Consider the following 16,351-nt stretch of genomic DNA (forward strand, 5'->3'; position numbering starts at 1 on the left):
TTTGCCTCCAATGAGCCCTCGAATGCCTAGAAATATCATTTGGGTTTATAGTTAACTCGAAGGATAGACCCTCAAAGGTGATGTAAACGTCGCCATTGAGCGCAAGCACGGTTAACACAATAAGCAGCACTTGGATGGCAATGAGTTCGGACGCGCTATCGACCTCATTGCCACAGGCCCACGCAGGACTGAGCGGGACGCCTCCGTGCTTGCCTGGACTCAGAGTCGAGTCAAAACATGACAGAGTACGACACACAAACCTTGGCTCCAGCCCGGCAGCCCAAAGTCCGAGACGACTTGGATCTGAGACAGACAATAGACGTTGACCGTATACCTATGCCATATTATGAATATTGTCCTCAAATTTTGCGACGTACCGTAGACCAAGCGGCGTCGACAAAATGACAAAATCTTCACCCGTTGCATCGTAGCTATAGCTGCCGTCGGTGGTCACCACTGTGCGCAGCGGGTACGGCAGCACGCCTTGTTGCGTGCCATCCGAATTTGTGTACTCGTGCACGGTCTAAAAACACGCCTTTACCACAAGGACTTCGAGTCCAACCCATAGAACCTGCATCGTCGTGTTGAGGTCCGAGTAGAGTGTGAGAAGATAGACGCCTTGGTCGTTGCGAACCTACGGACCATTTCTCCGAAGTCTTGGAACACGCAAATACGTACGGTGGTCTCGAGCAAGGCAATGCCGGCAATCAACTGCGGTCCATTGAGTGGCACACAGTCGGGGTACGTAGTGTAGCCAGCCACAAAGACGAGGACACCCCACCCGACGGCCTTGTTGCCGCCGACAACACACGTCGACACGAAGAGCGGCGCGCCTACAGAAGGATAGCCTTTGACGCGTCATAGCTATATGCTGTAAACGAACCTTGGTCAAGTTCGAGCGACCACTGGTCGGCGAGGCGGTCACCCACGGCCGCCCAAACCGTAGGCGACGTTGTCGTGACTTCATTTTGCGAGCAACTTTGCGCGACCCAGCCGTGATGTGTGAGCTGACACGCCTTGCCATAGTCGGACCAAAAGGACGCCGCCGACTGCACGTTGTTGGAAATGACGAGCCGGGAAAACATGCCCTAACCACCCATTCAAAGTTATTAGTTCTGACAAATTGAAGTCCAGAATTGAGGAATCGCACTTGGTTGATGAGCACAATGAGCGTAAAGAGTGAGAGCAAAATGAGCCCGCCCGCGAGGAGGTTGGAAAAAATGCGGCCGAACGCCTCGAGCTTTTTGCTGCCCTTGTCCGACGGCTTGCCCGAGACGCCGATCGACGGCGACCCAAAGGTCTACAGACGCTCGAGGCTACTCCGTGCAGACAAGCACATACCGACGGCGGCGCGGCCGTCACGGTGACACCGGACGCCGAGTTTGTAGCTGGCTACGTTTGGCGATAAGAGTGTACGAGCAGGATGAGATATAAGCGTACGAGTCGGAGACCTTGAGCCCACGCGCGTGGGCCGACGAGAGGCATCGCAAGGCCAGAGCGGAGCTGGTTGACCACTGTAGACAGGCCGTGCCGAAAATACGCTTCTTCTATTTTTGACCAACAGGTTCACCCGCCCACGACACCTAGAGCACCTAATGACAAGCTGTACATTTGCGATCGTTGGATACACACCTTTTTCCTTGACCTTCTGCTATTAATTTATTGAACAACGCGCTCCCACTTGTCGCGACGCTATTGTTGAAGTGGGTCCTTTATCAAAAGAGATAAAACTAGGCTAATGAAAATTGTGGACTTTCTTTGTTAAGTACACTTGGTTGTCGAACTTGATGTAGGCCGGCGGAGGCAAGAACGCGATCCGCGGGACAAGGTGCTGGCGCAACCGCTCGTGCTATGCGAGGAGCCGGAGAAGACGACGAAGGGCCGGCTGCTCGGGCTCCTGAACGAGGCTGTGGTGCAAGTGCAGTGGAGCGACCCGCGCAATCGTTCATGGACTTGAAAGGTCAGTGCAATTGCCGCATCGTCACGGACTCAAGGTGTAGAATACCCAGTTGACAGATACTGTATTGGCGGGTAGATGTCGCTTGAGTGGCTGTATTTCGAAACGAGACTCTGGATCAGAAAGAGCGTGTGGTGTCAACCAGAGTCTACAACACCACGGACGTTTTGCATCTGATGCCAAGCCGAAAATTGCGATGACACGCGACCTTGTGGTGTTCTAGTATCAAGTTGATACAAGGACTCGAACTCCGAGATCTGCGAGCCAGCCCGCCAATGTATGCTCTCTCAGAGGACCTCTAATATAGCGTATAAAATACAAGAGGTTATTCGACAGATTTTTCGAAACCAGAACAACGGCAAAAGCTCATTGACGCCCGACGCGCAGCATGGCAGGCGACGACCGCGCCGAAGATGCGACCTTCTTTGACAAGCCAAGCGTCCCGACGACGATCCGCTGGATCCCGGACGCCGAGGTGTCTCTCTGCAAGGCCTGCGGTCTCCTTTTCGACTGGGTCCGGCGCAAGCACCACTGCCGGTACGACGCCTGTCTTGGTCAGTGGCAGGCAGCTCATCATGGCCTTGGCTAGATACTGCGGTAGCCTGCGCTACACGAGGTAGACATACAATAGGACCATGTGCGGTCGTAGGCCACGTCTTTTGCGATCTTTGCACGACGTTCCGCAGCTTGATCCGCGACGACAAGATACTGACGTCGCCCGAGAAGCGGTACCTCTCAGTGAACGCATATAACCCGCAGCGCGTGTGTGAGCCATGCTACACGTTGCTCTTGCCCGACCAAAGCTTGCTCTGTACGTCCTATGGCATGTCTATTCGGTGTGCGTCATGCAGCTCTAGGCGCGACCGCAAGCAACGCTGTGCAGCCCAACTCGATCAGCGAAGCCGGCTCCAAGCGCTTCCTCAACAGGTCCGCTCGCTCCTGCCACCGACATATGTGAACGATATTTGTAGTCCATACTCGTTTACGCTCCGCGAAGAGATTCGCAAGGCGGCGTACAGCGTCAAGAACTTCATGTACGATGGCGTCATCAAGGACCAGTCGATCCCGCTGCCACTGTTGACCAACGCCAAGGGCATTGCCGTACGTGCCAGCGTCTACCGCCGACGTCTCACTGCTGCACATCGTAGTTTTTGACAGTCCTCAAGGTCGGTTTTGTCGTCACGGGGCGGGTGGGCACGGGCCTCGTCATCGCCAAGCTTCCCGATGGCTCCTGGTAGCGTCTCTTTTGTATCGTGGCAAGACAAATGTCATGTTGTGCATGCAACTAGGTCGGCGCCGTCGGCCATTGCGACTGCTGGCATTGGCTGGGGCGCCCAGATCGGCGGCGGTGTTACCGATTTTGTCATCATCCTCAACACCCGTTGTACGATTTTTTATCATTGCAAAAAGTATCAATGTATCGACAGGCTCTCAATCGTAGCTGCCGTCGACACGTTTTGCGCCCAAGGCCAAGTCAACATGGGGGCCGAGCTCGGCGTCGCAGCCGGGCCGCTCGGACGCGTCGCTGCGGGCGCGATGGAAGCCGGTACTCGTCTCGTCTTTGTGGGTGTCGCCTCTCATGACGCGGGCAGGTCCTGGCGGCATTGCACCGTGCTACTCGTACTCGCATTCCAAGGTACTTGACGACTGTGATGCTCTCTAAACCGTGGTGTAGGGACTCTTCATCGGGATTTCGGTCGAGGGCTCAGTCGTGCTGGCGCGACCGGATGTGAACCTCGAGTTTTACGGCAAGGAGGTCACCGCCGCGGACCTTCTTAGTGGCCGAGGTAGAACGACCCTTTGAGTTATAGACCCATCTAATGGTGCCTAGAACCCCCACCCGTAGCTGCGCAACCACTCTATGATGCGCTGACAATGGCCGTGGAAAGGTACTCTCTCATGTTGAAGCAACTTGAACAACAAATGCATCGCTAGTCCTGCCAACGGTCTCAACCGCGGGTCTCTCTCGACGCGGGCGGCATCCTACAGCAGCAGCAGCAGTCTGCGCCTCTCGGTCCCGGCGCCCGTGTCGGCCCCGGCCGCGAGCTCGGTCGCCTTGTAATCGCTCAGTGGACGCAACACATAGTGTACTTCGAGTAAACGACGTAACTACGCTCAACACATAATAGCAACCAGCACCTTTGGTTCGCCAGCGTTTATAAAGAAATCTTGCGTGAGGAAGAGAAGTAACTTCAAGAGGACAGTGCCACGCTAGGCTGCCACGTCATCGGATGCGTCGACGGTACGGAAATTTCCGAAAAACAGAACATTTTCCAGGTTTTTTCGATTCTTTGCAGCGCACACAGTGGAATTCAGCACAGATGAGCGACACGGACGCCTCGTCCGGCACGGTCGTCGTGCCCAAGCATATTCTGCAGAACGTGGTCGATGGCACCAAGACGCTGCTGAGCGAGAAGCGCGTGTTGCACCAAAAGCTCGATGAAATGAACCACCGCGTCTTTACGCTCGAGCGGCAGCTTGCAGATCAGCAGCTCAAGGTCGAGACGATGCAGCAGCAGCAGTCCAAGAGCCCGACCGGTGCCAACGCCAACCGGTTCAAGCACCTCACGCTCCAAGTCATCAAGGACAAGCAACGCAATGAAAAGATCAGTGCGGCCAAAGACTTGGACGCGCGACCGCCCACGACCACCAAGAAGGACGAAGAGATCCACAAGCTCAAGATGAAAACGTCCGAGGTGCGAATCACAAACTTTCTTGTGAGAACCTATGACAAATGAAACATTGTTGGTGCTAGCTCGAGTCGTTGCTGCAGGCCACGCGCGCAATTACGCACCAGACAGCGCACCGCGACGTCGTGGTCTCGACGCTCAACGCAGCGCGCAACCTCGTGGCCGCGCGACGCTACTCGCTCGCGCTTGTTAATGAAACCAGCACGCACATGACGGTCTACTCGATGACGGTCGTCACGGCCGACGAGCTCAGCTTTGAACTGACCAAGAAACCACCGCTTCTCGAAGACGAAGGATCGATGCTGATCGACGACGCGACGACGTTTGGGCACGTCCTTTTGGTATAGTTCAAGAAATGGACGAAACTTATGCTAACATGTTGTGTTGTCGTAGACCGATACGCCCTTGGATTCGATGCAAGTCGCAGTGTCGGGCAAGTTTGAGACCCAAATGGAAGAACTCGATTTTTCACCGCACTCGCTCTTGTGTATTCCGATCCACAATGCCCATAGCACCGTGTTAGGTATCTCTCTTTGATAGCTCGATTTGGTAACTCGTTTTTTGCTATAATTTTGAGCATGTAGGCGCGCTGCAAGTCATTACCCAGCGCCAACACGCCGACGAGTACCGTCAAAACCAAGTGTTTACGTCCCTCGACAAGGAGCGGTATGGCACTTGACGGGATACTTTGATTGTTGATGTGTGGACCCTAGTCTCGAACACCTCTGCGTCATGTCGGGCTCGGCCGTACGTACACTATATGTCTCTATTCGATCGTACTCATTCCACATGGGTTAGGTCTGGAACCTCAAGCTCTCGAAAGAGCGCCAGACGGCGCAATCGCGCATTGAGATTCTGCTCAAACTCAATCGCAGCATCTCGGTCGAGGGCAACCCCGTGCGTGTCTTGGAGAAGATCATGGATGTGTCGTACGAGCTCTTGCACGTCGAGCGCATTTGCCTCTTCTTGCGCATCCAAGGCGAGAACGACTTGTACATTTTGCATGCGAGTGACGAAGCCAAGGGCAACTACGTCTCGATGGACTGTGGCATTGCAGGCCTTGTCGCGCGCACGGGTATGTACTCGAATGTGAAGCTATTGTGAAATCTTTTTTTCGAATTGGACACTATGTGATTAGGTCAAGTGGTGACGACCAACGATGCGCAAAAGCACCCGTGCTTTGACAAAGAAATGGACGTCAAGACAGGGTTTACCACGAAGAAGCTCTTGTGCGTCCCGGTCAAAGACCCGGACGGCAACATCCTCGCGGTCGTCGAGGCCATCAACAAGCAAGACGGCACCGACTTTACGATCGAAGACACGCTTTTTCTAAGCTACATTGCCGAGGTTGAACCATTGTGTCCATAATTGTCTATATTTTTAATTGAGATACATTTAGGCGGCCGGCATTTCGCTGCACAAATCGTACCTCCACAACGAAGTCATGATTTCCAAAAAACTGGCCGAAATTCGCTTGACGCTCTCCGAGTTTATCACGCAACAAACCGACATTCACCGGTTGACGGACCTCATCACAGCGCAAGGCAAGACCATCATGGTACCAATATTGTCTGTTGAGTATTCGGCTAGTTGAAACGATTCCGTGGACTTGTAGGAATGCGATCGGTTTGGTTTTTTGCTCGTGGACCATCTCAAAAATGAGCTCTGGATCACGTCGACCAATCAAGCCAATGGTGAAGAAATCACGGTGCGGCAGCCCATCTACAAGGGCATTTCGGGTCTTGTGGCAACGACCGGGGACACAGTGTGCACGCGCGACGCATGTACACTATTGTCATTTAAAAAAGTTACCCTGCACACGATAATCATCTAGACACGCACAACCTGTTCGACCCTACACACGACACGATGACGGGGTATCGCACCCAGAGCGTGCTGTGCATGCCTGTGTTTGAAGAGAACGTCCCGACCAACCCCAAGGTCGTCGCGGTGGCCATGTGCATCAACAAGCTCCAGGGATCCCACGTAATTGCATTTACGAGCGAAGACCGCAACACAATGGGGCGCTTTTGCAAAGAAATTCAGTACGCGCTCGGCAAGTTGTCGCTTGAAGTGTGCTACTACAAGGTACGCAACCCTACCCACGTGCATCTTGCGTCTTTGCATTATCTATCCTCGTTTCCTTTGTGTCAGTACGTGGTGTTCTTGACCCGTATATGACGACGCGACGTGGACGACTCTCATCTGGTCTGTGTAGGTCGTCAGCGACAAGCACGCGAGTGGCAGCGACGAGGTGACCGAAGCCGGCATCATTTCGAGTCTGCTTCAAAAGTACAGTCGCCGCACCTCGGGTGCCAACACGACCAAGTACGACGGCGGTGCTACCGAGTCGCAGCAGTCGGATGCCTTTGGACGCGATGTGCTCGTGCCGTCGCGACCAGAGCTCGACGCGTGGGACCTTGACATTCTCTCGTTTAGCTTTAGCGAGGTCATGGTGTCGGCGCAAACGCTCTTCCGTGCCTACGGCTTTGTGGACCAGTATAACGTTGCACCCGAGAAGCTCCAAGCCTTTGTCGCGAGCGTCGCGCAACACTACCGCACAAACCCATACCACAACTTTTACCATGGTTTTCAAGTCATGCACGCGGCGCACATGCAGATCAAGCTCTTTGCCCGCAAGCTCTTGCCGAGCCTGGATATTTTCTCGCTCCTCATCGCTGCACTTTGCCACGGTATGGATGCAAATTGAATTTGCATATGGATTGTATGGATTTGCATATGGTAGACGTGGACCACCCGGGCAACAACAACGACTTTGAAGTCAAGTGCGTGAGCTCGATTGCGCTCACTCACAACGACGACGCAGTGCTTGAGCGGCACCACTGCCGCGTCACGTTTATCATCTTGAACGCCCCGTCCACCAACATTTTGGACAAGTTGTCGTCGGATGCGTTTCGGCAAGTGCGCCGCAACATCATCCGCTGCATCATGGCGACCGATATGACGAACCATTTTGCGCAAGTCAAGACCATGGAGAACATGCCGCGTAGCCAGTGGACCGACCACTCGAACCGGTACGACGAGCGGCGGGCGACGTGGGTTGACCATACGTAGGGCGTTTCTGATGGAGTCCATTGTGCACAGCTGCGATCTCAGCGCCCAAGCTCTTCCGTTCAAGCTCGCGACCAAGTGGGGCGAGCGGGCGTTAGATGAGTTTCAGAACCAAGCGAAAGAAGAGACCGACTTGCAGCTCTCAATTGCTCCCTTCATGGAGAACCTCGAGTCCAAAGCCACGCGCTACAACGTCCAAGTCAACTTTGTCTGCTACGTGCTCCAGCCCATGTGGCAGGCCCTAGCGTCCCTCGCACCACCGCTGCAGGTAGCATAATTCGATATTCAATCGGTCGCAAATGGGTCGGACTAGCTCTACACGGAGACGCTCGCGACCAATTTGGAGCAGTACCGCGCCGAGCTTGCCGAGCTCACCCGGCAGCAGACAAGCTCCTAGGTTCAATTCCTCGCTTTTTCCATCAATCTATATAATTTTCAATGTATCGAGGCCAGTAGTCGAGAGGGTAGTGCGCTCACAGTGTACTCTCGGTTACGTCATCGACTGCGTCCTTTGCACAGTTGTAGTTGGTTCTGGTGGCGTCGTTGAAAAGGGTTTGATACAACAGGCAAAGTCGCTATCGACAAAGTGTTGTCTACTAGTTAACGACTAGACGGTCGACCGACGCTGGAGCGCGTCGAGCAAGCGCTGGGACGCCTCTTGGACTTCGATCAAACCTTCGTCGCGCACGATCTCGTGAAAGTGAGCGACCATCGGCAAGAGCACATTGGTGTTCCAGACGTCCATGTTGGTCTGGTGTGGCAGCAGTTGCGTGCAGAGCTGCAGCTGCAGCACAATCAACGGGACGTCCTCTTCAAACACAGGAAACGACGTGAGCGCGTCCGTGCACGTCTCCAAGAACGCCGTCCAAAACGTCGCGGGAAGCGCGCCAAGGACCCACGACGCGTCCTTGGCCAAGAGAATCGCCAGACTCTCGAGGCCCGAGGCCTTGACGTCGAGCACCGACGACGAGAGGATATCGCAGTATCCATGCACGAGATCCGTGTCCTACAAAATTGGTCAATTTGTCTTTGAAAAGCATGACAGGATGTCTGTACCGTAAACGGACACGCGACATACAAATGCGTCAGCGCGACCACAAAGAGATCTTGCAGCGAACTCGAGCCCGTGCCATAGAGGTCCACGAGCGTCTCGGCCACGTCCGCGACATACGGTGCCATGAACGGCCCGGCGCCGGCGACCGTGTGACCGACCGACCCAAGAAGCCGTTGTGCCATCGGCTACCAATGCATGATGGACTTTAGTGTCGATGCGCAAGAAAACAATATACCTTGGAGTACCGATGGAGCTGATGGAGACCCTTCTGCAGCATCGCCACGGTCGTCGCCACGAGCCGTTCGTAGGGCTCGTGGTTGGCGTCCGAGGTCGGCTGCAGCACAAAGAGCACGTCGCCAAACACGAGCGGGTCCGCAAGCTTCATGGCCACGTCCCGCACAAACGCCGCTTGGAGGTCCCAGAAGCGGCTGCCCATGCAATACATGAGCGCGATAAATGCCTACACTTTTTTAACGAGGTGCGTAGTACGACACAGTGTACCTCGGTCGTCGCGTCGCGGAGGTCGGGCAGCATGGCTTTGACGGCTTTGAAAAGGCGGTCTTTTGCGAGCTCCTAGGTAGGAGGCAGAGTGAGGCCGACTGTGTTTTCACAATGAGCATGAAATCCGACGGGCAGTTTGTACACGAGTGCCTCGAGCGTCGCAAACACGGCCGCGTCCGGCGCCAGCGCGTGCTGCTGCAAGTGGCCAGCGATCAAGAGGTCCCGAACACTCTCGACAAGGCCGTGGCCCAGCTCGAGCTGGCTCGGGTGATCCCACGGCAGTGCGCGCATGCTACAAGACTCCGTATGATGGCATTGCCAGGTGCGTCATATGCGGTTGTACGAGTCGAGGAGATGCGAGAGGAAGCGATTGAACGTCTCGTTTGCGATATCGCCGGCGTACTCGATGACCGTGAGGCGGTAGAGGGCCGGGAGGATCGTCGAGATGGAAGCTACGTCCGCAGTCAACGGCAGCGTCTCGAGAAACGCCACCCAGCGCGCGGCGGGCACGCGCGCCGCAAAGCCAAACGCCGGCGTCGAGGACGCAGTCGCCGTCATGAGCTGACGCGCACTCGGAAGCGCGGGAAAGAGTTGGTCGAGCACCACGTTGGCCAATGTGTTCCACTCGACAATATCGTTTTGGTAGTCGGTCGAATTCACAAAGACACTATATCGACAGGAGGTCGCATCATTATTCACAAAAAATCGATAATACCTTGTGTGGAGCTGCAGAATTTCGGGCAACACCTATCGCAACAGACAATAATGATACAGGCAACATGCTAGTATTGCAAGACAGTACCTCGGTCAAGAGGGTCGATGCCGTCGAGGGCTGGGTCTGCACCAAAACGTTGAGGAGCTCGCACGTCGGGCGAAACAGCAGCTGCGTCGAGAGCATATCGAGCGCGCACTGCGCCAATAGCTCGTGCGTCCATGTTAAAAGCACTGGCGCCAGCGACGCGCTCGTCGACTCGAAGCACTCCATGAGCCGCGTGCAGCCGCGCAGCGCCACCATCTACACGATCAACGCGTTCCATCAGTGGCTACATCCCACCCACTCTCAACCTTGAGGCCCAAGTACGGCTTGGACCAGTGCGGCAGCCGCAAGACGCGCAAAAAGACGGCTTCAAATGCACCGAGGTACGCCTTGAAGACACCCGTCTCGGTGACGTACCGAATGGTCTAGCCAGCAATCAGCGGCCATGGAGGAAGATCGCGTTACGTACAAGGCCAGCCGCCGAGAGGAGCGTGCCGAGCTGGCTTTCGTTGGGAATCGCCGTTGGCGATGCACTGTGATCGACGAGGTCGCACTGCGCGACGAGGTCCGTCAAGAGCGCGTCCGTCCAGTCGCGCGTGCCAGCTTCGCCCACGTCGGTGCGATGCACGTTGGCCTTGACAATGTCTACGAATTATATATGGTCAACCTGTGGAAAGAAACGTGGACGATCATGTCCATTCGGCGTACCGGCAATGGGCTGGCTTCCCGCGTTCGTCCAGAGCGCGTCCATGATGATGGTGATTGGGCTCACATTCATTGGCGGAGCGTTGCACGGATTTGGTATATGTTGAATCACGGAAATAGTGTGCTGCTGGGCGCGTGCCATGCTGACACGTCACGACATTGCCGATGGACTCGTGGTAGAGGCGGCGGAAGAGGCGATAGCGTCCATGGAAGGGGACACGTTCTTGGAACCGACCTTGGTAGACGCTTCGATTCTGTCACTATGCGATCGCACTGGACTCTGGCCACGAGAACGCTTGTGCGAGCTTGCGCATCGTTTCAACCTTGGTTGTGGCTGGCGTCCAAATCATGGTAATCTGTGGTGCGGCGTCTCTGGACATATACGCACTGTTGAAAAGGCCACTCGCGTCTGATTCAAACGGGCCGGAAACGATCTCGCGTCGCTCGCGGCTGCCTCGCACCAATGCCACCCAAACAGTAAGATCGTAGTTGTATCCATTCACAAACATCATGCATTTACTGCGGCAGCGCTGCGTTCCACGTGGCCCACGTCTTGGTCGCAAAGTAATCCTTGCTCTTGACCATGCGCACGAGCCAGTCGCCGGCAAAGATGCCACCAAAGATGGGGAGCTGTGCAACGCCACCGTCACGGCCAATCGGGATCAGTAGGCCTTGGGTCGACCCCGCCGCGAACGGCGCCAGTGGCGTGCCCTTTTTAATTTTCTTGACGAGGCCGGCGGCGAGGAACTTGGCTTGCTCGCCGGCAATGTACGCCATCTTGGGCGACGGATGGTTGCTCGCATCGCCGAGAGCGTAGACATTCGGGTACTTGGGGTCGTCGACTTGGAAGGCTGGTGTGACTTTGATGCCGGTGGGCGTCACCAGCGACGGATCCAGCGTCGCGACGAGCGACGTGTTGAGTGTGATACCCGCGCACACGAGCTGCACGTCGGAGATCACTTGGGTGCCGCCCGAGAGCGTGATCGTTTGGGTCGTGTACGAGTGCGCCGTGAGCCGCTCTGGCAGCCGTTCGCCAAGAATGAGCTTGACACCGCGCTGCGTGAGGCCGTCTGCAAGGCGGGAACGAAACTTGTCGGAAACCACAGCGGTTGACACGAGCTCCTTGCTGCCGTCGACAAGCGTGACTGTCTTTCCCGGGTATGTTGTCGCAATCTCGCCAGCAATTTCGCAGCCGACGGCGCCGCCACCGATAATCAAGACGCTGGACGCTGCAGCGATGCGGTCGTACGTCTCGAGGAGCGACGCCTCGATGGTCGACCGGTTGTACACGTTGTTGGCGACCTTGATCGGCGCGGGGTACGAGCTGCCCGTGGCCAGCACAAGGTGATCAAACCGAATCGACTGCGTCGTCTCGCTACGCTCGTTGTCGGCGGTGATGGAGCGCACGACCACGTCGTTGGCCGATATCGACTCGGCGACGCCACGCACAAGGGTCGCGTGGGCAGGCAGCGCCTTGTCGAGCGGCATAAAGAGCTTGGGTACAAAGCTCTTGTCCACGAATGCGCGCGGGGCGCCGATCGCATGGAACGAGAACGACTGTTGCTCAATGACGGTGACGTGCGCAACGGTCGCCGGCAAGCTTGCTGCGAGGGCCTGCGCGAGCTGGATGCCAGCGTAGCCGCCGCCAACAATGACAATCTCCTGCACCGTGGTCGTCATCTGAGGTCGACGTGGAAAATAAGAAATGAGATCCATACAGCGGCGACCGTGCAAGATCGCGACCAGTGGCGTTGGACCATCGCCGATGATGACCGACGCCCGTGGTCATCAACAGCAAACGTGGCAAATATGCTTACGTTATCATCGTTGGATTGGATAAAAAGCGGCGAATGAAAACGCGCCATTGGCGAGACAAAGGAATACGCCACTTGGATTGGTCTTATTTCGAACCAATCGGTGTGGCAATGGACGATCCAAGCTGACGGATCCTTGATAGACCAGCAGAAGTTGCTTCTGCTGGTCTATTCGATAGGGTACAGTCAAGATCGAGCCGACGCACGCTGCCTATACCACGTTCACGCCTGCGAGGACTCCAAGAGAAGGCAAGGAAACACCCTCTGCAACTGCCTCTTTGTCGATCTGCGGCGCTGTCGGTGTTGCTCCAACCCACGAGCGCTCCAACGACTTGACGTTGTGCCACAAAATACGGTCGAGTTGTTGGTCTCGCTTGCCCTGACGTACTCGTTTTGATTTCCGGCCTTGTCAACAGTTCAAGACCCTATCTTTACCAGCAAAGCCAACGAGCTATAACAAACTAGTACTGGAGTAGAGTGCACGTGGATACCAGTACTGCATTCATCCCTCAAGAGTACCGAGGTATCCAAAGATGACGGTATTAATCAGCGTTGATGGCCATTTTGGCGGCTCGTCATCGCTTATCGCGGAACGAAGCCGGAATGGAATTCACTGGAGCTTTGGTCCCAGGCGCGATGATCACAGTCTATAGCCATACCTGCCACTATATCTTGGGGTAGAGCGCAATAAAGAACGAGCTGCAGGTGCCATCGAGGCCAAGGGAGCTTGTGTCATGCATCTCACTTGTAGTGGCCGTTACCATTTTAGCCAATCGCATGCAAGTTGACGGCACGGTCCGCTGGGATTGGCTGTAATATAGCCAATCTCGTGTCCGCATGCGATGATCACGTATCATCGGGCTTCGGTGAAGGATTACATCATGTCACTTTAGCAAACGCGACCAACGAGGATGACATCGTCCACGTCCGCCGCGCCGCGCATCGTCGTCGTTGGCGGCGGCTACGCAGGCATCCAGTTTGCGCAGTCACTTGCCTACTATGCGCCAGGCGCCAGCATCACGGTCATCGAGAAGCAGACCTTTACCTTCCACGCCAACGGCATGCCACGCGCCTTTGTCGACAAGTCGTATGTGCCCAAGCTCTTCATTCCGCTCGACAAGGCGCTGCCGTCGCATGTGACGCTCCTCCGCGGCCTCGCCGTGTCCATGACGGATGCGAGCGTGACTGTCCAGACCATCGACGTCGATGGCATCCTCGCCGCCGACACTACGGAGCTCGCCTTTGATTATTGCGTTCTTGCGACCGGCAGCAGCTACGCGGCGCCCATCAAGGTACCCGAGAACGTCTACACGCGCGAGGCCATCGAGGCGTCGGTGCATGCGGCCATTGATGCGATTGCAGCCGCTGAGAGCATCCTCGTCATTGGTGGCGGCGCCGTCGGCTGCGAAGTCGCGGGTGAAATTGCCGTCAAGTACCCGACCAAGACCGTGACGCTAGTCGACGGCAACACCCAACTGCTTGCCAGCGCCAACGTGTCGGAGCAGTTTCGGACCAAGGTGGCCGAGGGCCTTGTCGCGCACGGTGTCAAGCTCGTACTCGGTGAGCGCCTCCCGAGCCGACGCACCGCCCACTCGTTTACGCGCGAAACCATGACGCTCTCGGGCGGGACCGTCATCGCTTCGGACGTGCAGCTCGTGTGCGCGGGCATGACGCCCAACACGAGCCTCGTCGCCGCACAGCATCCGTCGCTCGTGACGCCCCACGGCATCAACGTCACTACCTCCATGCAGCTCGAAGGCAAGGACCACATTTTTGTCCTTGGAGATGCGAGCAACCACCTCTCGCCCAAGATGGCGTACGTGGCGATGGAGCAGGCCAAGCATTTGGGATACGGGCTCGCGCAGCACCTTCTGTACAAGACGCCGTTGGCACCATTTGCGATGAACCCGATTGGTCTCATGCTCCTGCCGATTGGACCGTACGCGGGCGTCGCGCAGTTTCCCGTGCCTTTCTACGGTGCGCTCGTGCTCGGCGACTGGGTCGTGCGCTTCATCAAGGGTGCCGACTACTTTGCGAGCCGGACGTGGGGGACGTGGAACGCTTCGGTGCCGTCCTAGGCGCTCTGACATGGAAGTTGGTGTATATAACCAGAATACAATCGCTTTTGAAATATGAGCAGATACTAAAACATTTCCGATTCACATCTCGGCGGTCGACGAGGTGTGGCGACGACCGTCGCTTCGGACGACTCTACCAACGAGACGGTACGAACAGTGGATGTCATTTGAGTGAACCCTTGTCGACCCCGCTGTAGAGTCTTCCAAGCCTGATCGGGCAGGCTATTTGCAACTGTTGGCGAAAATATCTCGACTATCAGAACTATCGCAGCCTCCGTTTTCATGGAAAATTGACACGACAAATGGATTGAGAGTTATGTATTACCTTGCATCCAACAAGAAAAAGCGGCCCATTAACGGCCGCGACGACTCAAGGCGCCAACGTCGCCTTCCACTTGCCCCACGACATGCTCGCAAAGTAATCTTTGCCTTTGGTGGTGCGCACGAGCCAGTCGCCGACGACGACGCCGCCAAACATGGGCAGCTGCCCAACGCCGCCGCCCGGACCCGTTGGCACAAGCATGGCCGTGATCTCACTTGTCTTGAACGGAGGCACGGGCGTGCCTTTCTGAATGGTCTTGGCCAGCTTCTTGGCGAGAAACGCTGCTTGCTCGCCTGCAGTCATGGCCAGCTTGGGCGACGGGTGGTTGCTCGCGTCGCCAAGGACATAGACATGATGCAGTGACGAGTCGTCGACTTGGAGATTGCTCTTGACACGGATACCTTGCGGCGTTGCGAGCGATGGGCGAAAGGCGGCCATGAGCTGCGTGTTGGGCGTCATGCCCGACGTCACCAGCTGCACGTCGGCCGTGAGGGTCTTGCCACTCGCAAAGGTCAGCGACTGACGCTCGAACGAGCTCGCACTCGGACGCTGCGCGAGGCGTTCGTTGAGCAAGAGGCGGACACCACGCGCTTCCAAGCTCGCGACGAGCCGCGCGCGAAACTTGGCCGAGACACCGGCGTGCGCCATGAGCTCGCGGTTACCGTCGACAAGCGTCACCGTCTTGGTCGGGTACGCACTCGCAATTTCGCCGGCAATCTCGCACCCGACAGCGCCGCCACCGATGAGGACGACGCTGGACGCAGCGGCAATGCGGTCAATGCTCTCGTGCAGCGCGGCTTGGATGGTCGCGCGGTTGACAACGTCGCCTGGCACTTTGATCGGACCCGGGTAGCTGCTGCCCGTTGCCAACACGAGGTAGTCGAAGCGAAGGGTCGTCGTCGACTCGGCGAGTGCGCCATCGACGATCGCACGTACGGTCACCTCGTGGTCGGTGATGCGCTCGGCCGCGCCGCGCAAAAGCGTCACACTGGGCGGAAGCGCCTTGTCGAGCGGGATAAAGAGTTTGGGGACGTACGCCTTGTCAACAAGGGCGCGGGGAATCCCGACAGCGTGAAACGTAAAGCTTTGCTTCTCGATCACGGTGATCTTGACGGTCGACGAGAGCTTGGCCGCGAGCGCTTGGGCAAACTGGATGCCGGCAGGACCGCCACCGATGACGACAACGTGTTGTTGCTGGACCATGTTGGGAGTGTTGAGTAGATGCAAGATTTGGAAATGAATTTAGGGGGTGACGACGAGATGCTTGGCGCCATTTTAGGAGGGGCAGGATCTCGCGACTGATGATGGGCATGCGGCGTGGCCATGGTGCTGTTGTTGTTGATGGCGCGATGGCCATCATCGACGCATGATTGGCTACATTCCAACGAATCAGAGACGATG

At 56.4% G+C, this 16,351-nt stretch overlaps 7 protein-coding genes across 8 annotated transcripts in view; 3 read left to right on the plus strand and 4 right to left on the minus strand.

Annotated features, from left to right (window-relative positions):
* The window catches only part of SDRG_16758 (hypothetical protein), a gene marked incomplete at its 5' end in the record, with an annotated part of 2,817 nt that extends 1,332 nt beyond the window's left edge, over positions 1 to 1,485 (minus strand). Inside the window, 9 exons of the mRNA XM_008622975.1 lie at positions 57 to 213; positions 261 to 334; positions 378 to 523; positions 572 to 634; positions 679 to 833; positions 884 to 1,088; positions 1,151 to 1,300; positions 1,342 to 1,392; positions 1,441 to 1,485. Of these exons, the coding sequence (XP_008621197.1) occupies positions 57 to 213; positions 261 to 334; positions 378 to 523; positions 572 to 634; positions 679 to 833; positions 884 to 1,088; positions 1,151 to 1,300; positions 1,342 to 1,392; positions 1,441 to 1,485 (1,046 nt within the window). The remainder of the gene's footprint in view (positions 1 to 56; positions 214 to 260; positions 335 to 377; positions 524 to 571; positions 635 to 678; positions 834 to 883; positions 1,089 to 1,150; positions 1,301 to 1,341; positions 1,393 to 1,440) is intronic.
* An 812-nt stretch (positions 1,486 to 2,297) lies between these two features.
* SDRG_16759 lies at positions 2,298 to 4,110 on the plus strand. 2 transcript variants are annotated; one of them, XM_008622977.1, is made up of 12 exons: positions 2,298 to 2,494; positions 2,547 to 2,554; positions 2,607 to 2,768; positions 2,815 to 2,884; positions 2,929 to 3,058; positions 3,106 to 3,191; positions 3,247 to 3,341; positions 3,399 to 3,503; positions 3,550 to 3,593; positions 3,633 to 3,744; positions 3,789 to 3,846; positions 3,893 to 4,110. In XM_008622977.1, the coding sequence occupies exons 1-12, from the start codon at positions 2,346 to 2,348 to the stop codon at positions 4,017 to 4,019; spliced, it is 1,146 nt and encodes a 381-aa protein (XP_008621199.1). In that variant the 5' UTR covers positions 2,298 to 2,345; the 3' UTR covers positions 4,020 to 4,110. The 2 variants fall into 2 exon arrangements, with proteins under 2 accessions (XP_008621199.1, XP_008621198.1); XM_008622976.1 differs by having other exon boundaries at positions 2,547 to 2,768.
* Positions 4,111 to 4,278: 168 nt separating this feature from the next.
* SDRG_16760 (hypothetical protein) lies at positions 4,279 to 8,162 on the plus strand (the record flags this gene model as incomplete). Its single annotated transcript, XM_008622978.1, has 14 exons — positions 4,279 to 4,653; positions 4,713 to 4,988; positions 5,041 to 5,163; positions 5,225 to 5,313; positions 5,361 to 5,394; positions 5,446 to 5,722; positions 5,786 to 5,994; positions 6,047 to 6,205; positions 6,263 to 6,431; positions 6,482 to 6,735; positions 6,866 to 7,340; positions 7,394 to 7,682; positions 7,723 to 7,987; positions 8,033 to 8,162. The coding sequence occupies 14 exons, from the start codon at positions 4,279 to 4,281 to the stop codon at positions 8,114 to 8,116; spliced, it is 3,078 nt and encodes a 1,025-aa protein (XP_008621200.1). The 3' UTR covers positions 8,117 to 8,162.
* Positions 8,163 to 8,291: 129 nt separating this feature from the next.
* On the minus strand, positions 8,292 to 10,845 carry SDRG_16761 (hypothetical protein). Its single transcript, XM_008622979.1, has 11 exons — positions 10,740 to 10,845; positions 10,501 to 10,676; positions 10,340 to 10,456; positions 10,077 to 10,289; positions 9,990 to 10,021; positions 9,618 to 9,941; positions 9,404 to 9,566; positions 9,275 to 9,346; positions 9,009 to 9,233; positions 8,776 to 8,958; positions 8,292 to 8,725 (listed from the first exon to the last, which is right to left on the minus strand). Exons 1-11 carry the CDS (start codon positions 10,807 to 10,809, stop codon positions 8,327 to 8,329), a joined length of 1,974 nt encoding a protein of 657 aa, XP_008621201.1. The 5' UTR covers positions 10,810 to 10,845; the 3' UTR covers positions 8,292 to 8,326.
* Positions 10,846 to 11,110: 265 nt separating this feature from the next.
* SDRG_16762 (hypothetical protein) lies at positions 11,111 to 12,428 on the minus strand. The gene has a single exon (XM_008622980.1). The coding sequence runs from the start codon at positions 12,414 to 12,416 to the stop codon at positions 11,253 to 11,255; it is 1,164 nt and encodes a 387-aa protein (XP_008621202.1). The 5' UTR covers positions 12,417 to 12,428; the 3' UTR covers positions 11,111 to 11,252.
* Positions 12,429 to 13,449: 1,021 nt separating this feature from the next.
* Positions 13,450 to 14,686, plus strand: SDRG_16763 (hypothetical protein). The gene has a single exon (XM_008622981.1). It carries the CDS (start codon positions 13,462 to 13,464, stop codon positions 14,626 to 14,628), a length of 1,167 nt encoding a protein of 388 aa, XP_008621203.1. The 5' UTR covers positions 13,450 to 13,461; the 3' UTR covers positions 14,629 to 14,686.
* Positions 14,687 to 14,998: 312 nt separating this feature from the next.
* SDRG_16764 (hypothetical protein) lies at positions 14,999 to 16,168 on the minus strand (the record flags this gene model as incomplete). The annotated part of the gene is made up of 1 exon (XM_008622982.1): positions 14,999 to 16,168. Exon 1 carries the CDS (start codon positions 16,151 to 16,153, stop codon positions 14,999 to 15,001), a length of 1,155 nt encoding a protein of 384 aa, XP_008621204.1. The 5' UTR covers positions 16,154 to 16,168.
* Positions 16,169 to 16,351: the final 183 nt, after the last annotated feature.

The sequence above is a fragment of the Saprolegnia diclina genome (assembly GCF_000281045.1).
Source record: "Saprolegnia diclina VS20 unplaced genomic scaffold supercont1.152, whole genome shotgun sequence".
NCBI classification, from domain to species: Eukaryota; Oomycota; class Saprolegniomycetes; order Saprolegniales; family Saprolegniaceae; genus Saprolegnia; species Saprolegnia diclina.

What these genes read in the sequence shown, in the direction of transcription:
- SDRG_16763 (XM_008622981.1), top strand. Translation starts at nt 13,462, where the DNA reads ATGACATCGTCCACGTCCGCCGCGCCGCGCATCGTCGTCGTTGGCGGC.
- SDRG_16761 (XM_008622979.1), bottom strand. Translation starts at nt 10,809, where the DNA reads ATGAATGTGAGCCCAATCACCATCATCATGGACGCGCTCTGGACGAAC. An exon ending in CATCGACCCTCTTGACCGAG is followed by an intron (nt 10,022 to 10,076) that starts GTACTGTCTTGC and finishes CTGTTGCGATAG; the next exon opens with GTGTTGCCCGAAATTCTGCA. An exon ending in ATGTCGCGTGTCCGTTTACG is followed by an intron (nt 8,726 to 8,775) that starts GTACAGACATCC and finishes CCAATTTTGTAG; the next exon opens with GACACGGATCTCGTGCATGG.
- SDRG_16762 (XM_008622980.1), bottom strand. Translation starts at nt 12,416, where the DNA reads ATGACGACCACGGTGCAGGAGATTGTCATTGTTGGCGGCGGCTACGCT.
- SDRG_16759 (XM_008622976.1), top strand. Translation starts at nt 2,371, where the DNA reads ATGCGACCTTCTTTGACAAGCCAAGCGTCCCGACGACGATCCGCTGGA. An exon ending in CCAACGCCAAGGGCATTGCC is followed by an intron (nt 3,059 to 3,105) that starts GTACGTGCCAGC and finishes TGCACATCGTAG; the next exon opens with TTTTTGACAGTCCTCAAGGT. An exon ending in CTGACAATGGCCGTGGAAAG is followed by an intron (nt 3,847 to 3,892) that starts GTACTCTCTCAT and finishes ATGCATCGCTAG; the next exon opens with TCCTGCCAACGGTCTCAACC.